Consider the following 20234-nt stretch of genomic DNA (forward strand, 5'->3'; position numbering starts at 1 on the left):
GAGACATTCGGATAAATTCATTCAAGTAAAGCTTCAACAGCGAAATGACTTCAGTACCAAGGTGATAAGCACTTACAATTTGGTTTTCAAAATATGGGCAGAAAACAAGGATTTAGATGGTCTGGAGTAGTAAATCTCTTAAGGCCCACCTGGCGGGGAGGTGAACCTAGCTCATCACTTTCTGGAAGCACCACTACCACAAGCTTGACGCTGCTCAGACAAAGCCACAAAGTCACAGTCCATTTCAGTTAGAGAAATAATTTAAATAATTCAATTCAGGAAGTAATCAAAGTGATACAAAAATAATTAATTTAACATCAATAAATTTCATCAGCTGACTGCATATGAGAAAAATGTATATACACGTATACATACATACATACATATGCATATACATATATGTATTTACACACATATATACATATTATATATGTGTGTGTGTGTGTGTGTGTATATGTATATATACATATATATACCCACCTCTGAATTTAAACTGGATTCATTATCTCTGTACACTGTACATGTTAGCCATCAGAGCAGGACCGACCAAATTTTCGGAGAGGCCTGGCTTCTTTCTAACTGTCGAAATGTATATTTGGAATATTTATCAATAAAAGTCTGTTAATTCATCATTAGTTCTGTAGCTTAAAATGTCCAAGGACATATTCTCCTTTGGTATTTATTGTATGTGTATCTCTTAATATATTGTACATCACTTCTCTGGAGGGGTTGGATGGAGACCATTGAGTATTTACCACACTGCACTGTGCACATGGAAACTCGCAGGCCTTTCTGAGGTCTCCTGCCCTTCTCCCATAAGCAGGACAAGGATATTTAACATTAGTGCAAACATTTGCTCTCTCAGCTAAAGCACCATTTCCAGTGCTATCAGGCTTTATATCCATAACCCCACCCAAGCACCCATTTGCCCCACCCTCCTGGCACAGCAACATCCCCCCCCCCACGCGCACACACACACATACACGCACACATACAGCCACGTAAAACTGTTGCATTACAATTTTCATAGACGGAAAATATTATACATCCTTAAAACCTCTGGTTCTATTGTCCACGAGATACAAAGAGCGAGAGAAAGCAAACTCAAGTAAATATCATTTCTGCATATGTATTTAAGAGGAGGGTATCTGTGTGTGGCTTAGTCAGGATAAATTAGACATTTTCAATATTTCTCATCTACAGCAGATTATTGAGGGCAAAAAAGCTTTGGTTAATTAACAGATAACGTAAGACTTTTGGGGCAATTTTAAGGTCCAAAGAGTCATGATTAGATGACTCAAATTCTGCCACATAAACACAAAACTGGTTCAGTATAAGTGGTCCAGAGAAGGTACACCTTAACCTAACCTATGGATCACAATCTACATAAACATCAGCTTACATTGGTCTGCTGTGGGAGTTAAACTGTGCAATAGCAACCCCCCTCTCTATCATTACAGAAATGCAAAAATAGAAACTAAAACTCTCAAGACCTAGCCAGCCCCTGACAATGACCAACAAGGGTAAACAAAGAGTTATGCAAATCGGCACCAAGAGAACTGTGAAGTAAACAAGCAACTGTCCAATGAGTTGTTTTACAATATGGTCTTTTTACCTCTGTGGTACTGTGTGGAACCATTATCACGGTGGGTTCCTCAGAGAGAACGTGTAGTTATGAGTAGCTGGTGAACAGATGGGGCAGACACAAAGTTTGTTTATCCAAGCTGAGACCCTCCAGTCTACCAGCCAGCAATGCATACCTGGATGCATGCACACAAAAGACAACACACACTCTTGCCCTCTCTTTTTTCTGCCCTCTATCCCCTCACTTTACATTAAGACATAAAGACAACTCACTAAATAAACTTCAAGTGCAATCAGTTACATTAATTAATTTTGTATTTTTTTCAAGGTTACAAAACCTGGCTTCTCTTTAAGAGAATATTTCTGATTAGATTTTTTTTTTTTGGCAGCTTGTTGTCAAAAACCTGAACAAAACCAATGAAAGGAGCTCAACTAAACCGCCATGGACAGAAAAAAAAGGGCTGATCTCATTTGCAACTGGTTTGATTCAAAGTACCCGTTTCATTGACAAAAAGTGTCCTCCTCAGTAACAAAGTGCATAAATTACCTTCGTCTTTCCAATTAAGGTGCCAAGGACTGACAGATAGCACTACTGCAGAGATTATAGGCTGGGGGGAGTAGGGGGCCTGGAGTCTGAACCAACCTCACCCATGTTCTCTTCTTGTCTTGCATGTGCTTATTTGGAAAATATTAGTTTTGGAGTACAATTACACAAAAACTTTTAGTCTTACAATCCAGAAGTATGGGGTCACTGACTATATTCTTCTCTACAGGACCTGGACCCAATCAGCACAAGTGTGTGTGTGAGAGACAAGAGAAAGTGCGCTGAGACTGGCAGCTCAAGGTGCATGTTTGAACAGGCTGTGGCTGACTCACACAGTGATGATGTGGCCAGAGGGACCCTGGCTGCCACGCACACACATGCACTCCAACACGCGTACATGTAGACACACTAAACTGCCAGCACCAGGCGTCCTACCCACACTAACACCAGGCTCTATTATAATAATATCCCCTTCAGGCTGGTTCGTGGGCATTAGAGGACTACAGAGGGAGAGAGAGGCCTGATTTGATCCCCTCCTGCCTGGAAACGTGGCTGAGCTGGGGGAGATTATTTTTTTGGAATGCAACAGACATTGTGAGATCCCCCTCCCCTTCCCTTGTTCCCCTCCCCCCGTCAACCAGCTGCAGCTGCGCTTCTATTTGGCCGCCCAACTTGGACAGGTATTTACTGCTCTCTTCATCATACAGGTTGCCTCATTGTCGTGTGGTCCCCAGAGGAAAAAAAAAAAAAAAATTGGAGAAAAACCCCCCCACTATACATTAACCCCCACTCACCCTCTCTTCACTAAACCAGCTCAACTCTTAAATAAAACCCCTTTCTCACTCTGTTGGATATCTTTAGTAAAGCTGTGCAAACATTGAAAAAAAGGTGCTCATCCATCTCTTCTTCGTACTCTTTGTCGCTCTCTCACTTGGGCTCCCTGCCATTCTTTTAACCTGCAGTTGGTTAAATGCTACCCGCGCCTTGTCAGACAAGGACAGATCCCGAAAAAACTGCACAAAGTTAAGCACATTCATTCATTCGACCCCCTCATCCTTTGGGCAGGAACTATAAATGTCAAGTGCTACGTTTAGGACAAATGTGTGACTCAAATGTTGTCTCATCAAACATTCATACAGTTTGTTTCGTTCACCCACAAGCTTCACTCAGTGAGAAATATGACATCAAGCCTTGACGAGGAAAATCCAGATTGGTAAGTACACCTCAGCATTAAGAGGAGACCGATGTCATATCATCACATGCTGTATATACATGTATACAATTATAAAGTGTCAAGTACCCAAAGCAGTCAACTCAAAAAGGAACGACGACAAAAAAAATTAAGACAAATTCAAAAGGGAAAAAAGAAATGCTAAAATTGCAGGGTTGAGAGGGATAAGAGGCAATGTAGTTGAGCCAACAGATGCATTGACAATGGTAGTGCTTTAGAAACACAAACCCTCCACCCCTCATGTTCCCTAGTCCTGCAACTTGTGAGCCCCCATAAGTGTGGATTCGACTCACTGTGAATTTGTTTTTCAGTAAGACAAACCATAGATTTTTAGCTTTAATTTTATAGAGTAAGTAACACTTCAATCAAACCCTCTTCTGATTCTTTCTGGAGCATTTAGAGAGAAAAAACTGTTGCATCAAAATTGTGGCGAGTTTTCCTTGCATATGCCATAATGTGGCAATGTTGTTTCTATGGTAACTGTACATTTCAGACCTGTAAAGTAGAAAGAGTTGTTTTCTCTGGGAGGATTTGTCCTTGCTTCACCCGTACAGCAGCCAGAAGGTGCTCAGACACCTTCCTTAGAGCTTGAAGGCTGTGAGGACAAAACCAATACAAATCTAAATCAACTGCATAGTTGCTCAGAGTTTCTTGATATCTATTATACATCGCCTAAGCACGTATGCCAATGTATAAAACCCCTAATATTATAAAGAAAGAAATGGCCCAGAAAGTGGACATCATGGGTTATTTGAAGCGTTCTTTGCTCTTTAACCGTTTAAACCGACTCAAGTGCTTGCATGTCTAGTCCATTTCCTAAAGTAAAAGGAGAAAGAAATCTAAAGATTAGATTTTTGTGACACCCTGATTTGGTTTATAGAGGAATAGTTAGTTGTTTTGTTTTCTTTTTTTTTGCCTTTGCGTGTTTTTCTCCTCTGTGTTCACAGGCAGAGCAGAGTGACTATGGTGTCCAGCAGTGTCCTTGTCTCCCCTGCAGTCTCAGGGCCCTGCTTCTCCTGCCAACTCCTGCAGCTCAGGACTGTGTACAAGTGCTCCAGCAACTCCCTCCACCTCTGCCACCGATGTTGCTTCTGAGTGCAGCCGTCCCTTGATGTTGCGAGGCCCAGGGCCAGTGTCGGAGCTGGGGCTTGGCAGGCCCATTGGGGCCTCAAGGAGACCAGCCTCCCGTACCCGAGGCTTTCTGCCCCGACGGGAGGGGATGCCGTTGCAACCGTCCTTCTTGAGGTGGCGGTGCAGATGATCTGAGCGCACAAAAGTCTTAAAGCAGCTGGAGCACTGGTAGGGGCGCAGGCCGGTGTGAACACGCATGTGGTTCTTCAGGTCGTAGTTGTGAGCAAAGGCAGCTCCACATTGCGTACAAAGGTAAGGCTTCTCTCCTGTATGTTTCCGCATATGAACCTTGAGCTTGTCCTGCCTGTGAGGGAAAAATAAACAAGATCACATCAGGGTACACACAATCAAGAACACAGCAAGATCAAGTCATGTCCATGTAATTAATACAGAAGACATGCACGGTGGTCAGTGAAAGCTTTGGGTAATTCTCTTTTATATGCAAGAGCCATCTTTTTGGATTTCTTCCAGTTGTCTTTTTCTGAGGGAAGCCAAGCCAACTGAGGAGAAGCCCTAAACGTTACATCTTTATCTGTGTAATTGCACACAAAAGCACGACTGTGGACTGACAAGAAAGCTCAATGTTCACTGTGTCAGTTGGCAATTTTACGATTTCTCTTGACATTCCTTTGAGGACAACACCACCACCAAATGGCAGATTCTCATAATGCTTTTGTCCTATGAAGAGAAAATGAAGACTTCAATGTCTTGTGCAGCTGAAAAATTGTTGTTTAGCAGTACTAAACTTAAAAAAAACAAAACAACATTTCAACCATTTTTTCCGCTTGGTTCTATACTCACAATCTGTATCTGGATTGTTTTTGTAAGATGATACTGGATTTGATGTCTCTAAATCCAATATCATCTCATTACATCCAGAAACATGTTTTTACTTCATGATGATGCACCGCCCACTAAATTTTATCATGCTGCCTTGGCCTTCATCCTACCCCCCTCCCTCCCTCCTGCCATCCTCCAACCCTTACTATCTCTCCAGCTCCTGACATCTTAATTCGAATAACCCTTCGCCAGCCAGAGCAGAGGGCTCCTACACAAGAATGCATAGTTAAGAAAACTCAATTTGAATGCACACATGCACGTGCACGCGTATGCACACACACAGGTACGTCTCTTCACTTCATCTCCCAGAGACTTCCCCATAATACCATTACTGACCTAATCTTAATTGAAGATTTTCATTACGAGATCTGCTTTTTATCCCTCAAAAGGCAGGTGTGTCCCCACAATGTGACTTTGACAGATTTATACCTCAACATGTGGCATACACACACACACACACACATCCTTGTACTTATATCTTTGTGAGGACTTTCATTGACGTAATACATTCCCTTGCCCCTCACCCTAAACCTAACCATCTCCACTGATTGCCTGACCCTAACCTTGATCCTAAACCTAACCAGAACCTAATTCTAACCGTGACCAGGTAAAATGTCCTCACTTTCCAAAAATGTCCTCATTCTGTTGGTTAAATACATATTCTAGTCCTCAATATGTAGCAAGTACAAGAACACACACACACACACACACACACACACACACACACGCACACACACAAAAGTGGATTAGCTCTCATACAAGGGAATAAATAGCCTAACTCCAACCTTTATGAACTGTGTTTCAAATTAAAAAAAACAAAAACAAATGCATCAATGAGTAAACACAGGCACCCACACCACACACTGGTTGAAGCAAGGGAACAAAGTGGCACACTGACAGAGGTGACTTATTTAAAGGACAGGAGTGATTTATTACGGTGCGAGGCACACTATTAACCCTGATCAAACAGGATTAAGATTACAATACCCCCTTCCCACTGCTGGTCAAATTTAGCCAGAAGGCAAATTCAACTTGGTCTTCCCTGCCTGCCATGCCAGCACAGGCTCTGAGTATTTCTAGCCCACTGCATCTATTTCCAGCACAAGTGCAGTGATTAATTAATTAAAGGGATGATTTCAAGGAAACGATAGGAATCCCAAATACAGGGAAACGATGTGCACTCAAGTTCCTTGCTTAAGACTAGCTACATTTATCCGAGCTACATATGGCAGATATCTTTAAAAAGGTAAAGGAATGACAGAGAGAGAGAGACAGAGAGAGAGAGAGAGAGAGAGAGAGAGAGAGAGAGAGGGAGAAAAAGCACAAGAGAGAAAGAGAGAGAGGGAGGGGTGGTGTAACTACTCTGCCGTGGGCAATAATCAACATAACCAGAGATCAAAAGTTCAAATTGCTGCATTGGAGAACATAGAGCACAATCCAGGGCCTGTAATCCCCCTCTGTATCAGAACGCAGCACTTTATAGCAGCCCTCCACTAGATAACATTACCCAGGCCCAGCCTTCTTTTATAGGACCCCGACATTAGATTTCTAGGACTTTGCTATGGAGGCTGTCACAATTAAACTGACTTTTATAACCATATGACCCACTTAAGACGGGCATTTTGTATGCCATTTTGATTGGGCTATAATGTAAAATAATAAAAAATACAAATAAACAAACAAAAAAAACCCCAACACAATCAGGCTTGATGGACTCAGGCTAATAGCTACTTCAAAATAAAGCCTGAGACTAACAAACTGCAAAGCTTACTTGGTGAGTACTAATACTCCTGCCCTGGATTCATTGTGTATCACTCTTCTGGCTGTTTTGTTTACTTTGTCAAGTCCAAGTCTATTAGTGCACGTGACATGTGGTAGTCATTTCATTAATTGGGCTTACCTGGTAAAGCGCACTTTGCAGATGGCGCATTCATAGGGTTTCTCTCCTGTGTGTGTTCGGATGTGGCGGGGTAGCTTGCCTGCTCCTTGAATGACCTTGGAGCATATGGGGCACTTCTGAAAGGCCTTAGAGCGCATCTTCCTCTCCCCTCCACCTCCCCCACCCCCGCTGCCCCTCTCTCCAACACCCCTCTCACCTCCTCCTCCTCCTACTCTGTCTTGGCCCGTACTGCCCCGTGATAACCATAGCGGTGGCAGTCCCTGTGTCACAGCAGCAGAAGGTGTATCCTCGTGCTGAGTGCTGTTAAAATAATTCAAGTAAAATTCCATATCAGGGTCGTCCCCATCCCCCTGCTCCTCCCCAGTTGTTCCGCGCTCCTTCTGCCTCTCGATGGAGTCCATCATCTGCTGCAGGAGGGCACTGGCAGAACCTCTCTCCCTGACCACTTCCTCCACTTTTGTGTCCTGCACCAGCCTAGCCTCAGGTGGGAGGTAGAAGTGCCCGTTTTGGGACGCAGGGTAGTAAAATGACCCAAGGCTTGCTCCATTTCCCTGCACTACCTCATGGTCCTCTTCATCCTCGTCATCCTCGTCTTCTTCCTCCGGCTCGTGTGTGGGGGCTTGGGCCAAAGCAAGGGCTAGTGGGGAGTAGTACTCAGTGGGGCCACCATTGCTGGGGGTCCCTCCATTGCCGTGATTAAAGTGCAGGTGTGTGGGCAGGTCCCTGAGCTCTGGTGTGCTGCAGCTGCTGCTCCAGTGTGCCCCTCTCTGGAAGTACTCCAGGTACTCCCGGGCCCGCACCTGGTTCCCCTGCTCCCTACCTCCTCTACCCTTGTCCTCATCTTCATCCTCATCTCTTTGCTCACTTCCCGCCTGGGGAAACATAATGGGGAACAACAAAATTCAATCAAAGTTTACACAAAAAAACAAAACAGAGAGAAGTATGGTAGCAAAGCATAAAAAGTACATTCAAAAACACATGCAGTGAAAGCAGATCAGCTCAGATGACAACTGTGTCATGTTTTAAAAGCAGCATGGATCCCCTAGCATGTTTTCACATATATTAGACAACTGAGAAGTCTGTGTGTCTAGGTTTTGAAGAATGCTAAACCTTGTCAACCAAGTGATGCCATAGACTGAGTTGTTAAAGATTAGCACCCAATGGCTTTAAACAGCCTGGAGCCCAAGAAGGCCTTTGACATGGCCTACATGAAGTGATCAGCAGTTAAGTGTTGCTGTGATTATTACATGACATGAGCAAACTGCGGCATACCCTCGGTTATGTTGGAAGTGTAGCTGAGATATGATGTGTCTGTAGTTTGCAAAAGAGCAAGCTGTCCTTCTACACACGCTACTGGCCCGGCATGAGTAAGTGTTGAACTAACCCCAAGGCTGTGGGCGTGTTTGGCATAGTGAGAGAGACTGATAAGGGCCATGATGTAAGTTTTGACTATGCTGACAACAGTACTTGATGAGGGGGATAGTTATGAGGACCAAACACATCAATCCCCGCACCAGAAGCATTATTTTTATGGTGAGCTATTCCAGTTCCACAACACATCTATAAAGCGTAACTGTAATGTATTTTCATGGTCTTTGTGTTCCTAGAAATTAATTCAAAACTTACAATGGGTTGCTTATAAAGGCAGGGATCAAATCTCATCTCAGAGCTTAAATATGACTTTAAAGTATGTCACATCTAGTGCTATAATGGTCTTGTACCGGCGGGGAGAGCACTTTGGTGTCCAGCAGGTGTGTACAGACATCCTGAACAGGTGGGATTTCCAGGAGGCGTGCAGCGGCAAGGATGTCAGCCACGCTGCTATGACTGACTGTCAGTGTGGCTGTGTAGGCAAAGTCCAGCAACGCTCCCAGAGCTTCTGCCGCCACAAAGTCGATGTTGTAGATGTTATGTTCAGCGGCAGCCCCTGAAGTGAAAAGCTTGTGGAAGTAGGAGCTGCAGGATGCCAGGACGGAGCGGTGAGCTGGGAATTCCCGGTCTTGTGTGACCAGGAGCACGTCACATAATAGGCCGCTGAGCCGCTGCTTGTTGAGGCTGCCCAGGATGTCTGCGCTGTGCTCAGGGAAAGGTATCCCCACAGGGCCTTCTTCTGCCTCTCCAGCCCCTCCTCTCCCTCCTCCACCCCCGCAGCTCACTGTCCCTCTGAGCCGCCTTCCTCCCCTCCCACCGGCTCCTGACGACATCTTCCACCAGCCTGCCGCCGAGCCGCCTAGCACAGCCCCCACCCGTGTATCCGTCCTGCCGTCTGTCCGTCTGCCTGTCTGAGGGGAGACAGAGAGATGAAGGGGAAAGAGGGACAGGAGGATAAAACATCAGGTCATGCCACCCAAGAGGAATATTATGAAGAGTCAGAAACGTATGAGAATACCTCAACAAAGCCAGAGGAAATAATTATAAACATTTAAACAAGGTCAACAAGGTTACCTGTACAACACAGGTCTACAAAAATGTTGGTAAAGATCCTACCAGCAAACAAAATTACTCTTTAAAACAGTTGTTTTAGGTTATATTCCAATAATCACCATGATCACATTGTTTGGCAACAGTAGAAAAGCAAAATTTGACATGGCAGAGAAAAAAGACTATTATTTAACATGTCGAAGATCAACCTTGGCATCATGGCAACATCTGGAAAACAGAGAAGTTGCAGTAATAATGGAAAACAGCTATAACAAGATGGAACTGCAGTACAAGTTTGGAGTATACAAGCTGTTGATGAATAATAATAAAAGTTTTCTCCCTGATATAACCTCCTTTGTAGTGCTTGCAACTATGACTTAATTGAGTAAAAATGGACAAATAGTATTTTTCCCATTTCAAATGATAATGTCTTAATCTGATATTTTCACTGACTATCCGTCTCTAAAACCTAAAATAACTTATTTTAACGCGATTAATATCTTGTTGATGTGAAAACATCTTTTTCCATAAAAAGATTTTTCTCCTCAACCCATCCATCAAAACATTTCACCTGGATAAGTTTATGACACTAATTAGAGTCATTCTGCTGTGTAGCGGACACTGAACATGACAGTGAATGTCTGACATTTGTAGCATATATTGAACGCCTTAACTTTTGATCTTTTTATTTTGTATAAAAAGAATAACTAATGTAAGGAGGTCCAAAAATTATATAAATCAAAACAAAACAAAAACAACATTGACTCAAATGTTACACAATTTTTATGGTGGTTCTCCACTTGAGATGCTACACAGACAAACTGGAAATTAGCCATTAGGTTTAACAACAGTGCTGTAAGTCACAACTGGTTTGGACTGATTTAAAGCCAAATGATAGGCACAAAAGGTGCATTTACAGATTCCCTCCAAAACATTACATGTGACAATTTGCATAAAATTTGTCCCCAATGACACTGAATAAAACAGTGACTCACTACAAATTCACATGCATTCAGCTATTTTGCCTTCTAAAGCACCCTTAAGTGGGTGACTGACTCCACGAAGATGTGTATGTGTGTATATGCATGCATGTGTGCAGGTGCCAAGGTAACCGTTTCATTGTAAACACCTACACCTTCAAGTGTGTGTGCATGCATTTGTGCAAGAAACCGAGTAAGAGGTCGTGGAGGACAGATAGGCAGAGGGCAGTGGGGATCAGAATGCATGCTGGGAGCTGGGCTGTTCAGCTTGTGCACTCTGTCAGCCCAGAGCCAGCGAAGGGAGTGAGGGAGGTGGAGGAAAAGGGGGAGGGAGTGAGGGGGGCTGCCAGAGCAGACCCTGTGGAAAAAAACTCCACAGGAGGAGGAAGAGGACACGCAACAAGCTGCGAGGGAACAGTATTAAAAAGGGAGGTTGTCAATCCGGTCTGAGCTGGTTACCCCACCCTGTACTGTGTGCCAAGTTTCAGGAAAGGCTGTCCCCTTGCTCACGTGTGGGGGGGAGATTAAAATGATCGACTGAAGCCTGTGCAGTTGGGGGGGTGGGGGGTGTTGTTTCGGCAAAACAAGCCATCCTCGATTTCTCTATTAACACACTCACATGCACCAAATACTTTCACAGAGACATCAATAACGAAACACATAAACACATATATGGGACCCCCCCCCCTCCCCCAGTTTGCTAGGAAGAACCAGCAGGGGGTGAGGCTGCGGTGGAAGATGCGTTGGTAGCATTTAAATGGCATGTTCTCTTTGCATGCTATTGTACGCTACAGCTCTCCACCCAACCTGCCTAACCTGGCTGCCTCTCCTCCTTCATACCTGTTCACCTGCCGTCATTTCTGTTAATTTGTGTTCTTCTTCAAAAGAGAAGCAACACCTGTATCCACACCTTTAAATCTGGCTACATGTCAGAATTAGATAAAAGCTTTAAAAAGTTTTCTGTAGAGGAGGGTAGGAGATGTAGAGTAGAAGCTTTAACTTATTGTGATATTCTGAAAGGGTCAATAACTCAAACTGTTTTCCTTATCAAATTATTATAATAACATTCACATATTAGTCTGGACATTCAAATTACAGGTCATCATTTAGAGTTCTGATTAATTAATAGCAAAATGATGGCTTTATCATTTCTTGCTCCCTTAACTCGATTAAGTTTTGATAGGCATCTGACCACAAAGCCTTCACAAACATTGCCAACATCTTTCCCAAAGCTCTGATGAAAACAGACTAGCAGAGACAGCAAATTTTATTAGCAAGACCTCTGAATATGTTGAGGGCAGGGAGTAAGGGGAGGGCAAAGACAAAGATAGGAAGTTATGGAGTGAGAGAAGAATGAGCAAGAAGGGGGCAACCACATCGCTACAGGTCACAATCTTCTTAGGTGGAAATAGATCTCTCGAGAGCCCATCCAGACCCCAAACAACATGCTTTTCATTTGAACACATAGCACCTGCACTGGAGCAGGCTCAGCTACAAGCTTGCGTACATGTTATCCTCTGCCCATACAGAGCTGACCCTAGGTCACGGCTTTGTGGGGTAAAGACGCTGAGCTGAGAAGAGATTGCACACACACACACACACACACACACACACACACACACACACACACACACACACACACACACACACACACTTCAACGCCAACAAAGCATGGAGGGACTACTCTGCATGCAGTAGCCACCTGTCCCCAAATAACCCTACAACGCTGAGACAGAGAAAACACATTGCAACAAACCTGATCCTGACACCTCCTCGTGGCTTGAAACATTCCTTATCACTAATTCATGCCTGTGGGTGACAAGGCCACAGCACAAAGGAGTGCGGCAGCTGTCTGTATCCCTAAAGTTCCACTTCCAGGGAAGGGTCCTCCTTGTGTCCAATCCGCCAATGTTGAGGACTACTTTGCAAGTCAAATAACCACTTGAACACAGAACCCATCCATCCCATCCAGCAGTCATCACCTCAGTCTTATCTGTAAGGTACCATCCCTTCTTTCCGTTCATCTACAAAAAGTGAGGACAGACATCAAAATTACAATTTTAGAATGAAACAACAGTTACGTCAGCTGATTGCTGCACGAGCTTCATATCAATGCAAAAGCTTTCTCATCAAAGCCACTTGTCATTCATTCTCACATTGTTGATATTAGACATCAGTTACAGATAGTAGAAGTGTTTTTATTTGGCATGATACCTAATATCTATGGAAGGATGCAGAATTTCCACTCTCAAAGTAACTCTCTCTTCGGCTGACACATACCAGTCATTCCTAAATACAAAGGAACAAACTGTTAACCCTGTGCAACCTCACATGTTTCTCAGCTTGACAAGGGCATAAATAGCTTTCTGGCACATTTTAAGAGCAACACACACATGTTTTTGAGGTTTCGTGGGAGAAAGAGATAAAGAGGCTTTCTACCAGACCATAAAAAAGTGGAATTAGTAATTACAGCAGTTATTTTGCACGATAATTCTATTTTTGAGAACTTTTAGGTCAACTCCCCTGAATTTTAAAGCAAATACACATATTTTGTTTGGGTTTTTAAAATTTATTCAAGCCATGTACTTTCCTACATAAATTCTGGCTCATAAAAATAACAGGCAATTGAAGACAAAGAGCTATTTAATTTTTAAGAGGCAGCAATCAGAGAAAACATAACTGAATCATTGATCCCTGACCTGTAATTGTTAATGAAGCATAGATTAACCACTTTTCAGTTCTAAAATGACAGCAAACGATAACATCTATAAAATGTTAATGGCTTCATACTTCTATAGGAACAAAATCCTGTCTGTGCTCCAAATTTCACTCAGGTAAAGACTAAGCCATACTTGTGATAAGACTAATTAATGTTTCCAGAGTGACAAGTGTCTGTATTAGGAGTACGGTGAAAATGTATAAAGTAATATCAAAACCAGTACAAAAGTCAACTCTTGTCTATGCTCCTGTCTTTTTCATTTCTCCCCCTTCTCCTGTCCTCATTCCACTGATAACTCAAATGGACAGGGCGGATCACCCCAGCCTTGCCTGGTCCGCTGCATGGGAATCACTTCACATAGGTCAGGAGGGTTCAAGGTGGGACCAAAAGGATATTTCAAGATGGGAAGAGGGTGGCGGTTTTAAGGGAAATGTAGATTTTGAGCAAGAGCCACAGTAAAGTGACTCACTGCTACCAGCAGCCTGGTGGAAGGAAATCTGATTGGTCATATTGGGAGCGAAGCAGGAAGAGGGCAAGTTACTGATAAAGTTGAAGTTGTAAGGGCTGGTCTAAGTCTGGCAGCTTTCACTCGAAACTAACCAGGAAGTGCTGCTTCAACACAGACTTGAGGCTTGGGAAAAAGTAGTTGGTAAAACAGGGCGTTCAACTCCCAACCTCACTCACAACTCTTGAGCGTGTACTGGCCTAGGAATCCGCCCAAGATGTCAATGATAAACTCATTCTGTTACCTGGTGTAACCTGCTTCAATAAGAAGAAAGGTAAACACCCACAAGTTGGGCAAAGTTTCATGTGATGAAGCCCACAGGGGTTTTATGATCTCCTTACAAAGTAACAGCAGTTACAACTTTTGCAAATCCTCACACTATAAGTTAAAAATTTAATTGTATGGCTACTTTTGAGTCTGGGATGTAAACCAATGAATTAAGGCAATTCCAGTACATGATTTTTCATGTGTAAATGAGATAGTCAAGAATATCAAAACATCACAATAACAATAATAAAGCCTGATTCATTCTACTTTTAAGTGCACGTTTTCTGCATTGTTTCTATATCTATAGTCCCTCCCTAAGGGATAAAAAAGAATGTGCATACATTATCAATGTATTCAAAAGACAAACAGTGTTAAGTGGGGAGTGAATATGGTGATATTATCCTAACAATATAACTAACAACCTCTATATGCCAGCCATAATTATTTTGTATCGTATCAATGGGTGTTTCATTGAAGTTGAGATTTTAAACTCATGTTTTCGGACAGCAACTTTTCTCAAACTGCAGCGTAATAAAACCACATCCACTCTATCAGTTCCTTTCAGCCTAAGTATTATGCTCTGACATTGCCATGCTGCCAACCAGGAAGTGTAACACAATCTCACGCATGGCCTCAGAAGAAGCATTACACCCCAGCAGAGTGTTGTCCAGCAGAACCCAAGCTGGCCAGTTGGTCAATCCACAGGCCCAACATACCCTTGCAGAACTGCTTACCGTTCCCCGGCGGGGAAAGAGGACTTCCTGTGCGACTGTAGCAGGCATGTAACAGAACCTGCTCTGTTATCAGATGACCAGCTCTCTGCTTGCTCAATCTCTCTGTCCCTGCTGTCTGACCCTCTCTCTCATCTTATCATTGCTCCATCTCAGTCTCAGACACTGCACTGCACAGTACCCACCACATCACCCACTTCCCCTCTTCACTGCTGAGGAGGCAAAGCAGTACAGATCCACCCACCCTCTTGTGGCTCACCATCCTTGATCTTCTCTCCTGTTTCATTTCAAACCAATTCACTAAATCATCATGCAGATAGTGTCAGATTGGTCACATATCCCTGATCAGCCAGCCTCTCTGCTTAATTAAAAGGAGGCAGGTGGGTATTTTATCAATATAAACAGTTGGAAAAGGCTTCAAATAATGCATGTTAATAATCATCTAAAATCAATGAATTATCATGTAACCATCACCTCTCTCTAAATACGTGTGAAAAACATCCCAGCCTCCTCTTGCTCTCTCACTCTAATTTGATCAGGTTGTGTTGCCCTCTCCATAATAAATGTCCCAGAAGAGAACAGAAGAAGCCCCTTTACTGCCCCTAGACTTGAGCACAACAACAGAAAAACAACAGAGAGGGGTCTGTCTGACTGCATAGCCAGCCTGGAAGCTGCAGTATACTGAGCAGCTGACCAGGGGAACCAAACACAAGGGGGGAAGTAAGCTGAATTCACCAAGGAGGGGACTGATGAAAGTATTCAAACTGTTGAAACATGTTTTTTTTGGGCATGAGAACCGCGCTGCTGAAATGATACAGGTTAAAGTATGAGCCACAATATATTATTTGACCATGCAGAAAAACACTTTGAACAAACTTAATGAATGTTACATGTAGTGTATTCTATACAACCAACATCTCACTCCTAAATAAACCCTCAAACTGCCACGGCGACATCACGCAACCTGTCTCCTCTGTCTGCCTGAACCTGCTAGTTTCAGGCCATAGTGGTGTAGGCACAAACATACAGGAATATCAAACTGTATTCAGCCTCACCGCCAAATTGATGGGTGGTGTCTTGGACCTGCCCACAGCCACTGAAGTCCCCTGCAATTCCCTTGGAATCTATTGTTGGTAACACAGGCGCACATGCATGCTTGCGTGCACACAAACACACATGGCGTCCCAGTTTAACCTCTTGTTGGAATTTGACTAAAGCCAGCTATACTTTTCTTCCATAGGATCACCAAAAAATTAGCTTAAAAGTACAGCATCAGGTTAACTTTTATTTTTTTGTGATACTGAACCGAATAAGAAAAATGCAGTCTATCTTGTCTGTTGCCGCCTTCTGAGAAGCATTCCAATTTCCAGGCATCTGGGCGTCTTCATGTACTACGTTCTGCTTATACCCTCTCCGTGCCCAAACATTAAAAAAAAAACGGGTTCAACAAGTATGCAAAGCCAAAAAATGTGCGTCTGGTTATGGAGCAATGCAGTCAGGGTTTGTGTGTGTGAAGTCTTGAAACCATGAGGCGCATGCTAGCAGGACATGATGGGCGAGATTAGAATCTACTTCTGACATGATGCTTTTGTGGGGAAAGGATGCCATGAGTTGGCCATGGTGTGAGAAGCTGAGAAACTTAAATCAATCAGAAAATAAGCAGTTCTCCAGCACATATTTGAATTTTGTAAGGACTAAGCGGAGGCGGCTCATCCTATCAAGGAAATCCTGTTGTCACAAGATGTCACATAATGTCTCCCTCAGAGACATGTCACTTACTGAGGCTTCTCAAATAAACCATTACTCAACAGCCCACCTGTAATCTGTCAGCTATCATCATGGTTGCTGTGCCATAGTTCAGCAAACATTTGCGGCAGTGTTTTTTTTCTCAGAATTACTTTTAACATCCAAAAAGAAGCCGCAATACAACATGTTCAACTGTCTTCATCTTTTCAGTGGACTAATAATAGTCACAGTGCCATTTAATCACAGCAGCAGCAGAGAGCAGTGAAAGCATACTGTGTCTTAATACGATGATATACAATGAGCTTGCATGCCCATAGTTGAAAAGTTCATGCAAATGTAGACTTAAAGACAAACAAATTCACTGTGCACTGAAGCAGTGCAGTACCTTACGATCAGCACTGACTGACCTATTTGCCATTCTCTGCTTTATCTGCAAGTGGGTCAAGAACTCTGAACTCCATCAAGCCCCATCCCTCACTCGCTCCTTCATAGGCAACACACTATTATCACCGATGCTGGACTCTCTTCTTTTCTGTCACCATTTGAAGTGTGTGTGTGGCTGTCTTTGGAGTGCTTACCAAATAGGCAGAAAATGATTCCTGGGCCCTATCTGCCTCCCTGCCTGCCGGCCAGCTCTGCTGCCTCCGTCTCTGGGCAGGGCTAGAGCTTTACCAGACAGGAAACTTGCGAGTGGCCCTAGTCATACAGGCAAGCCCTTGCCTGATCCCACACAAACAGAGCCCCCCCCCCCCCTTTATTTTCAGCCCACAACTCGGATCTGCATCCCCTGTTCTCATTGGCTTGACAGCTGCTCACTCACCACACCTCCTTGCCAGGATAGGCTGGCGGCTGTTTTCTTTCCTGGATTGCCAAGGGCAAGGAACTCTGGGATATAGAGTTCTGAAACCCCATTTGACCTCTTTTACAGCCCTTTCAGAGGACTACAAGTCCCAGGTTTCTCTGCCCTTACCACCCCCACTATCTCCAAGCCTGCTCTAACGTAAGCACTCAGGGCTGAATTATACACTACAGTATGTTGCTAGCAGGCTGCCAGGTATTAAAGTACAGACCAGCCATGAAACAGGGCAGAGCGTCGCATGAAAAAAAACAGAAAAAAAACAAAAAAACGGGACAACATTTCATCCTCAACTGTCAGAACAGCACCCAAACATCAGCAGCTGATTCTCTCATCAGCTCGCACTCAAGTGACATTTCAGGCACACTTTAAACTCCTGACCTAAATTATGACTTACTCTTATTCCAAACAGTCGTATACCACTACAACATGCCCTGCGTAAAGAGCACACAAGCTGCCATGCATTTCAGTTAACGTTGTCCCCAAAAGTTGTTAGCACTGCTTGTCCAACTTAATCATTTTTGTTTCCTCCTGTCCCTCGTTCAGACCCCCCCCCCCGTCTTAAGCGCCCCCCCTCACCCCCAATCACCCTCCTCCCCTCCAATCACCCTCCTCCCCTAAGTGCTTCCACCTGCCTGAAAAGTTAATGCTTTGGACACATCCAATAAACTTTATCTCAAGGTTCTCCAGAGGTAACAAGCAGTTTTGAGGAAGTACTTCAGGAGGATTAAATAAAAAAGAGGAACCTTGACTAGTGCCTGCGACCCACCTCTCCTCTCAGGCCAACCCACCCCCCCCCCCCCCACCACCCTGCTCTCCTTTCTGTCCCCCTCCCTCATTCCTCCCTCTCTCCTCTCCTCATCTGCCCTGCTCCCTCTCTGGTCGACAGGCCCAGGACAGACAGCGGGGGGATGGCAGGGTGCCTTTAGCTCACCTGCGATGGCCGTGGTGGTGCTTGTTGTGGGTTAGCTGAGCCCTCTCCTCTCCGGAGCTCTCCCTCTCACTGTTGTGCAGCTTAAAGCCCCGTATGCGCTAACCAAGCAGCAGCAGATCAACTCAATTCCCTTCCTGGTTTCTGGAGGGCAAAGAGGTCCCTCCCTTTCTCTCTCGTTCTCACTCACTCTCTCTCCCTCTCTCTTAAAGAAACAGCACTTCCCCTCCATCTCCTCTCCCTCCTCCCTTGATGAAGCAAAAGTAAAGGGGAAATTTCTTTGTGCTAAGAAGTGGACAGTTGTCAAAGTCATAAACGTAATCAGACGTGACACAAATCATTAACCCATGCCTTCCCACACTGCGGTTCCACAATGAATGACAGTCAGTGTTTCTCTCTATGGAGTCATTACAGTCAAATGAGGTGGAACTATGAAGTTGTATTTCTTGTCTTTTCTCACCAGCCTCATCTCTCACTTCTCCTTTCCATTTCTACACGAATGGAGTCGCACCCACCCATCCTATTGCCTGAGGTCATGGTGTCCCACCCCAAAAGCAAGCCTTGGCAGATTCCAACACATTCAGTAGGGGCTGCCAGCAACCCCCTTGATACACTCTCTGGCTTGGTCCCCAGCTCTGTACATAATACCTTCCAAGCACCAACAGGTGAGGTATCTGAGAAGACATTATGAAGTCAGAGAGTGGCTTAATCATACACCGGAATGGCAAGTTCCCATGTGTAAATTTACAGCTCATGCACTTGATGTTGCGCCACTTCTAACCGCCCACCCCCACGCCCCCTCCCTGAGCGCAAGCCAGCCATTGTGCCACAAGAGTGGGATGGAGTACAAGATGTATTTGATGATTCTGGTGTACCGTAGACCTTTCCAACACTGCTCTAAACACACTTTTAAGTTGTATATTTAATGCACACACACAGGGGAGGGCATGGTTTACACATGGCTGCTGCCTTGTCTTTTAGGAGACAGTCCCATGGTGCAGCACGGCTTGGTACAATATGGAGCACCGTGCAGTGGAAACAAGAGGGAGACACTGGCATACCCTTTTCCTAGATGGCACTGTTCAGCTGCATAAACACAGGGAGTCAAAACTCTGAAGTGCTACAGACACACTAATGTCCTCACTTATAAGACAATTATATTTGAAGAGAATGCCGCTGGATAAGATGTAGCCTAGATTAAACATCAGGGTTTACACTCGCACATAGTTACGCTCAACAATGTCAAGCCTACTCAATTTGCCTTCAATTCAATTTTGGAATAATTACTGACAGTCAAAATTAGTTTTTCTCAGCCCACAGTAGTCTGAGATGATGTCAGACACTTTTATGGCAATGCCGCCTACAGTCCAAAATAAAACGGTCCGACCCAAATCCAGACACCCCACATCATATCTGTGTTTGTCATCACAGTCTGGATTATGGCTTGGATTTATAGCCGCACAAACATGTTTTCAAAACAGAAATAAAAGAGTAAAAGAATGAAAATATTCTCACTGCAAAACTAAATGTTTTGTTGTTGTTGTTGTTGTTTTTTAATACAAGCAGCACAGAATAGGATATACAGTTTTAGTGTTCTTAGGTCATGACCATGCCTACAGTGACAAGAAAAACAGAATCCTTATGAGGCACATTTGCAGGTCATGCTGTTAATTTTGCCAAATACAGGCAAGACGTCCTCATGTGAATGATACAGCTAAAAAAATTATTGCATGAAGTTAAATATGAAGGTACTCACACATGGAGGTCACTTCCACGTTGATTGTTCCAAAGGAGATAGTTGATAGGAATGGCTTACTGATGGCAGAGGTAGATACTGAGTTTAGCTAA

At 43.9% G+C, this 20234-nt stretch overlaps 1 protein-coding gene across 1 annotated transcript; it reads right to left on the reverse strand.

The window, feature by feature from the left end:
* Window positions 1-971: 971 nt before the first annotated feature.
* zbtb7a (zinc finger and BTB domain containing 7a) lies at window positions 972-18531 on the reverse strand. Its single transcript, XM_086225287.1, has 4 exons — window positions 18390-18531; window positions 8952-9512; window positions 7231-8102; window positions 972-4794 (listed from the first exon to the last, which is right to left on the reverse strand). Exons 2-4 carry the CDS (start codon window positions 9432-9434, stop codon window positions 4359-4361), a joined length of 1791 nt encoding a protein of 596 aa, XP_086081413.1. The 5' UTR covers window positions 9435-9512; window positions 18390-18531; the 3' UTR covers window positions 972-4358.
* Between the last annotated feature and the right edge of the window lie 1703 nt (window positions 18532-20234).

The sequence above is a fragment of the Aulostomus chinensis genome, chromosome 14 (genome assembly GCF_037954235.1).
Source record: "Aulostomus chinensis isolate RoL2024-O1b breed Wild chromosome 14, RoL_Achi_v1.0, whole genome shotgun sequence".
NCBI classification, from domain to species: Eukaryota; Metazoa; Chordata; class Actinopteri; order Syngnathiformes; family Aulostomidae; genus Aulostomus; species Aulostomus chinensis.

Coding starts and splice junctions, on each gene's coding strand:
- zbtb7a (XM_086225287.1), bottom strand. CDS start 9,434: ATGTCGTCAGGAGCCGGTGGGAGGGGAGGAAGGCGGCTCAGAGGGACA. Junction 8,103..8,951: donor CCAAAGTGCTCTCCCCGCCG/GTACAAGACCAT, acceptor ATGTTTCCCCAG/GCGGGAAGTGAGCAAAGAGA. Junction 4,795..7,230: donor TGCAAAGTGCGCTTTACCAG/GTAAGCCCAATT, acceptor TTTCCCTCACAG/GCAGGACAAGCTCAAGGTTC.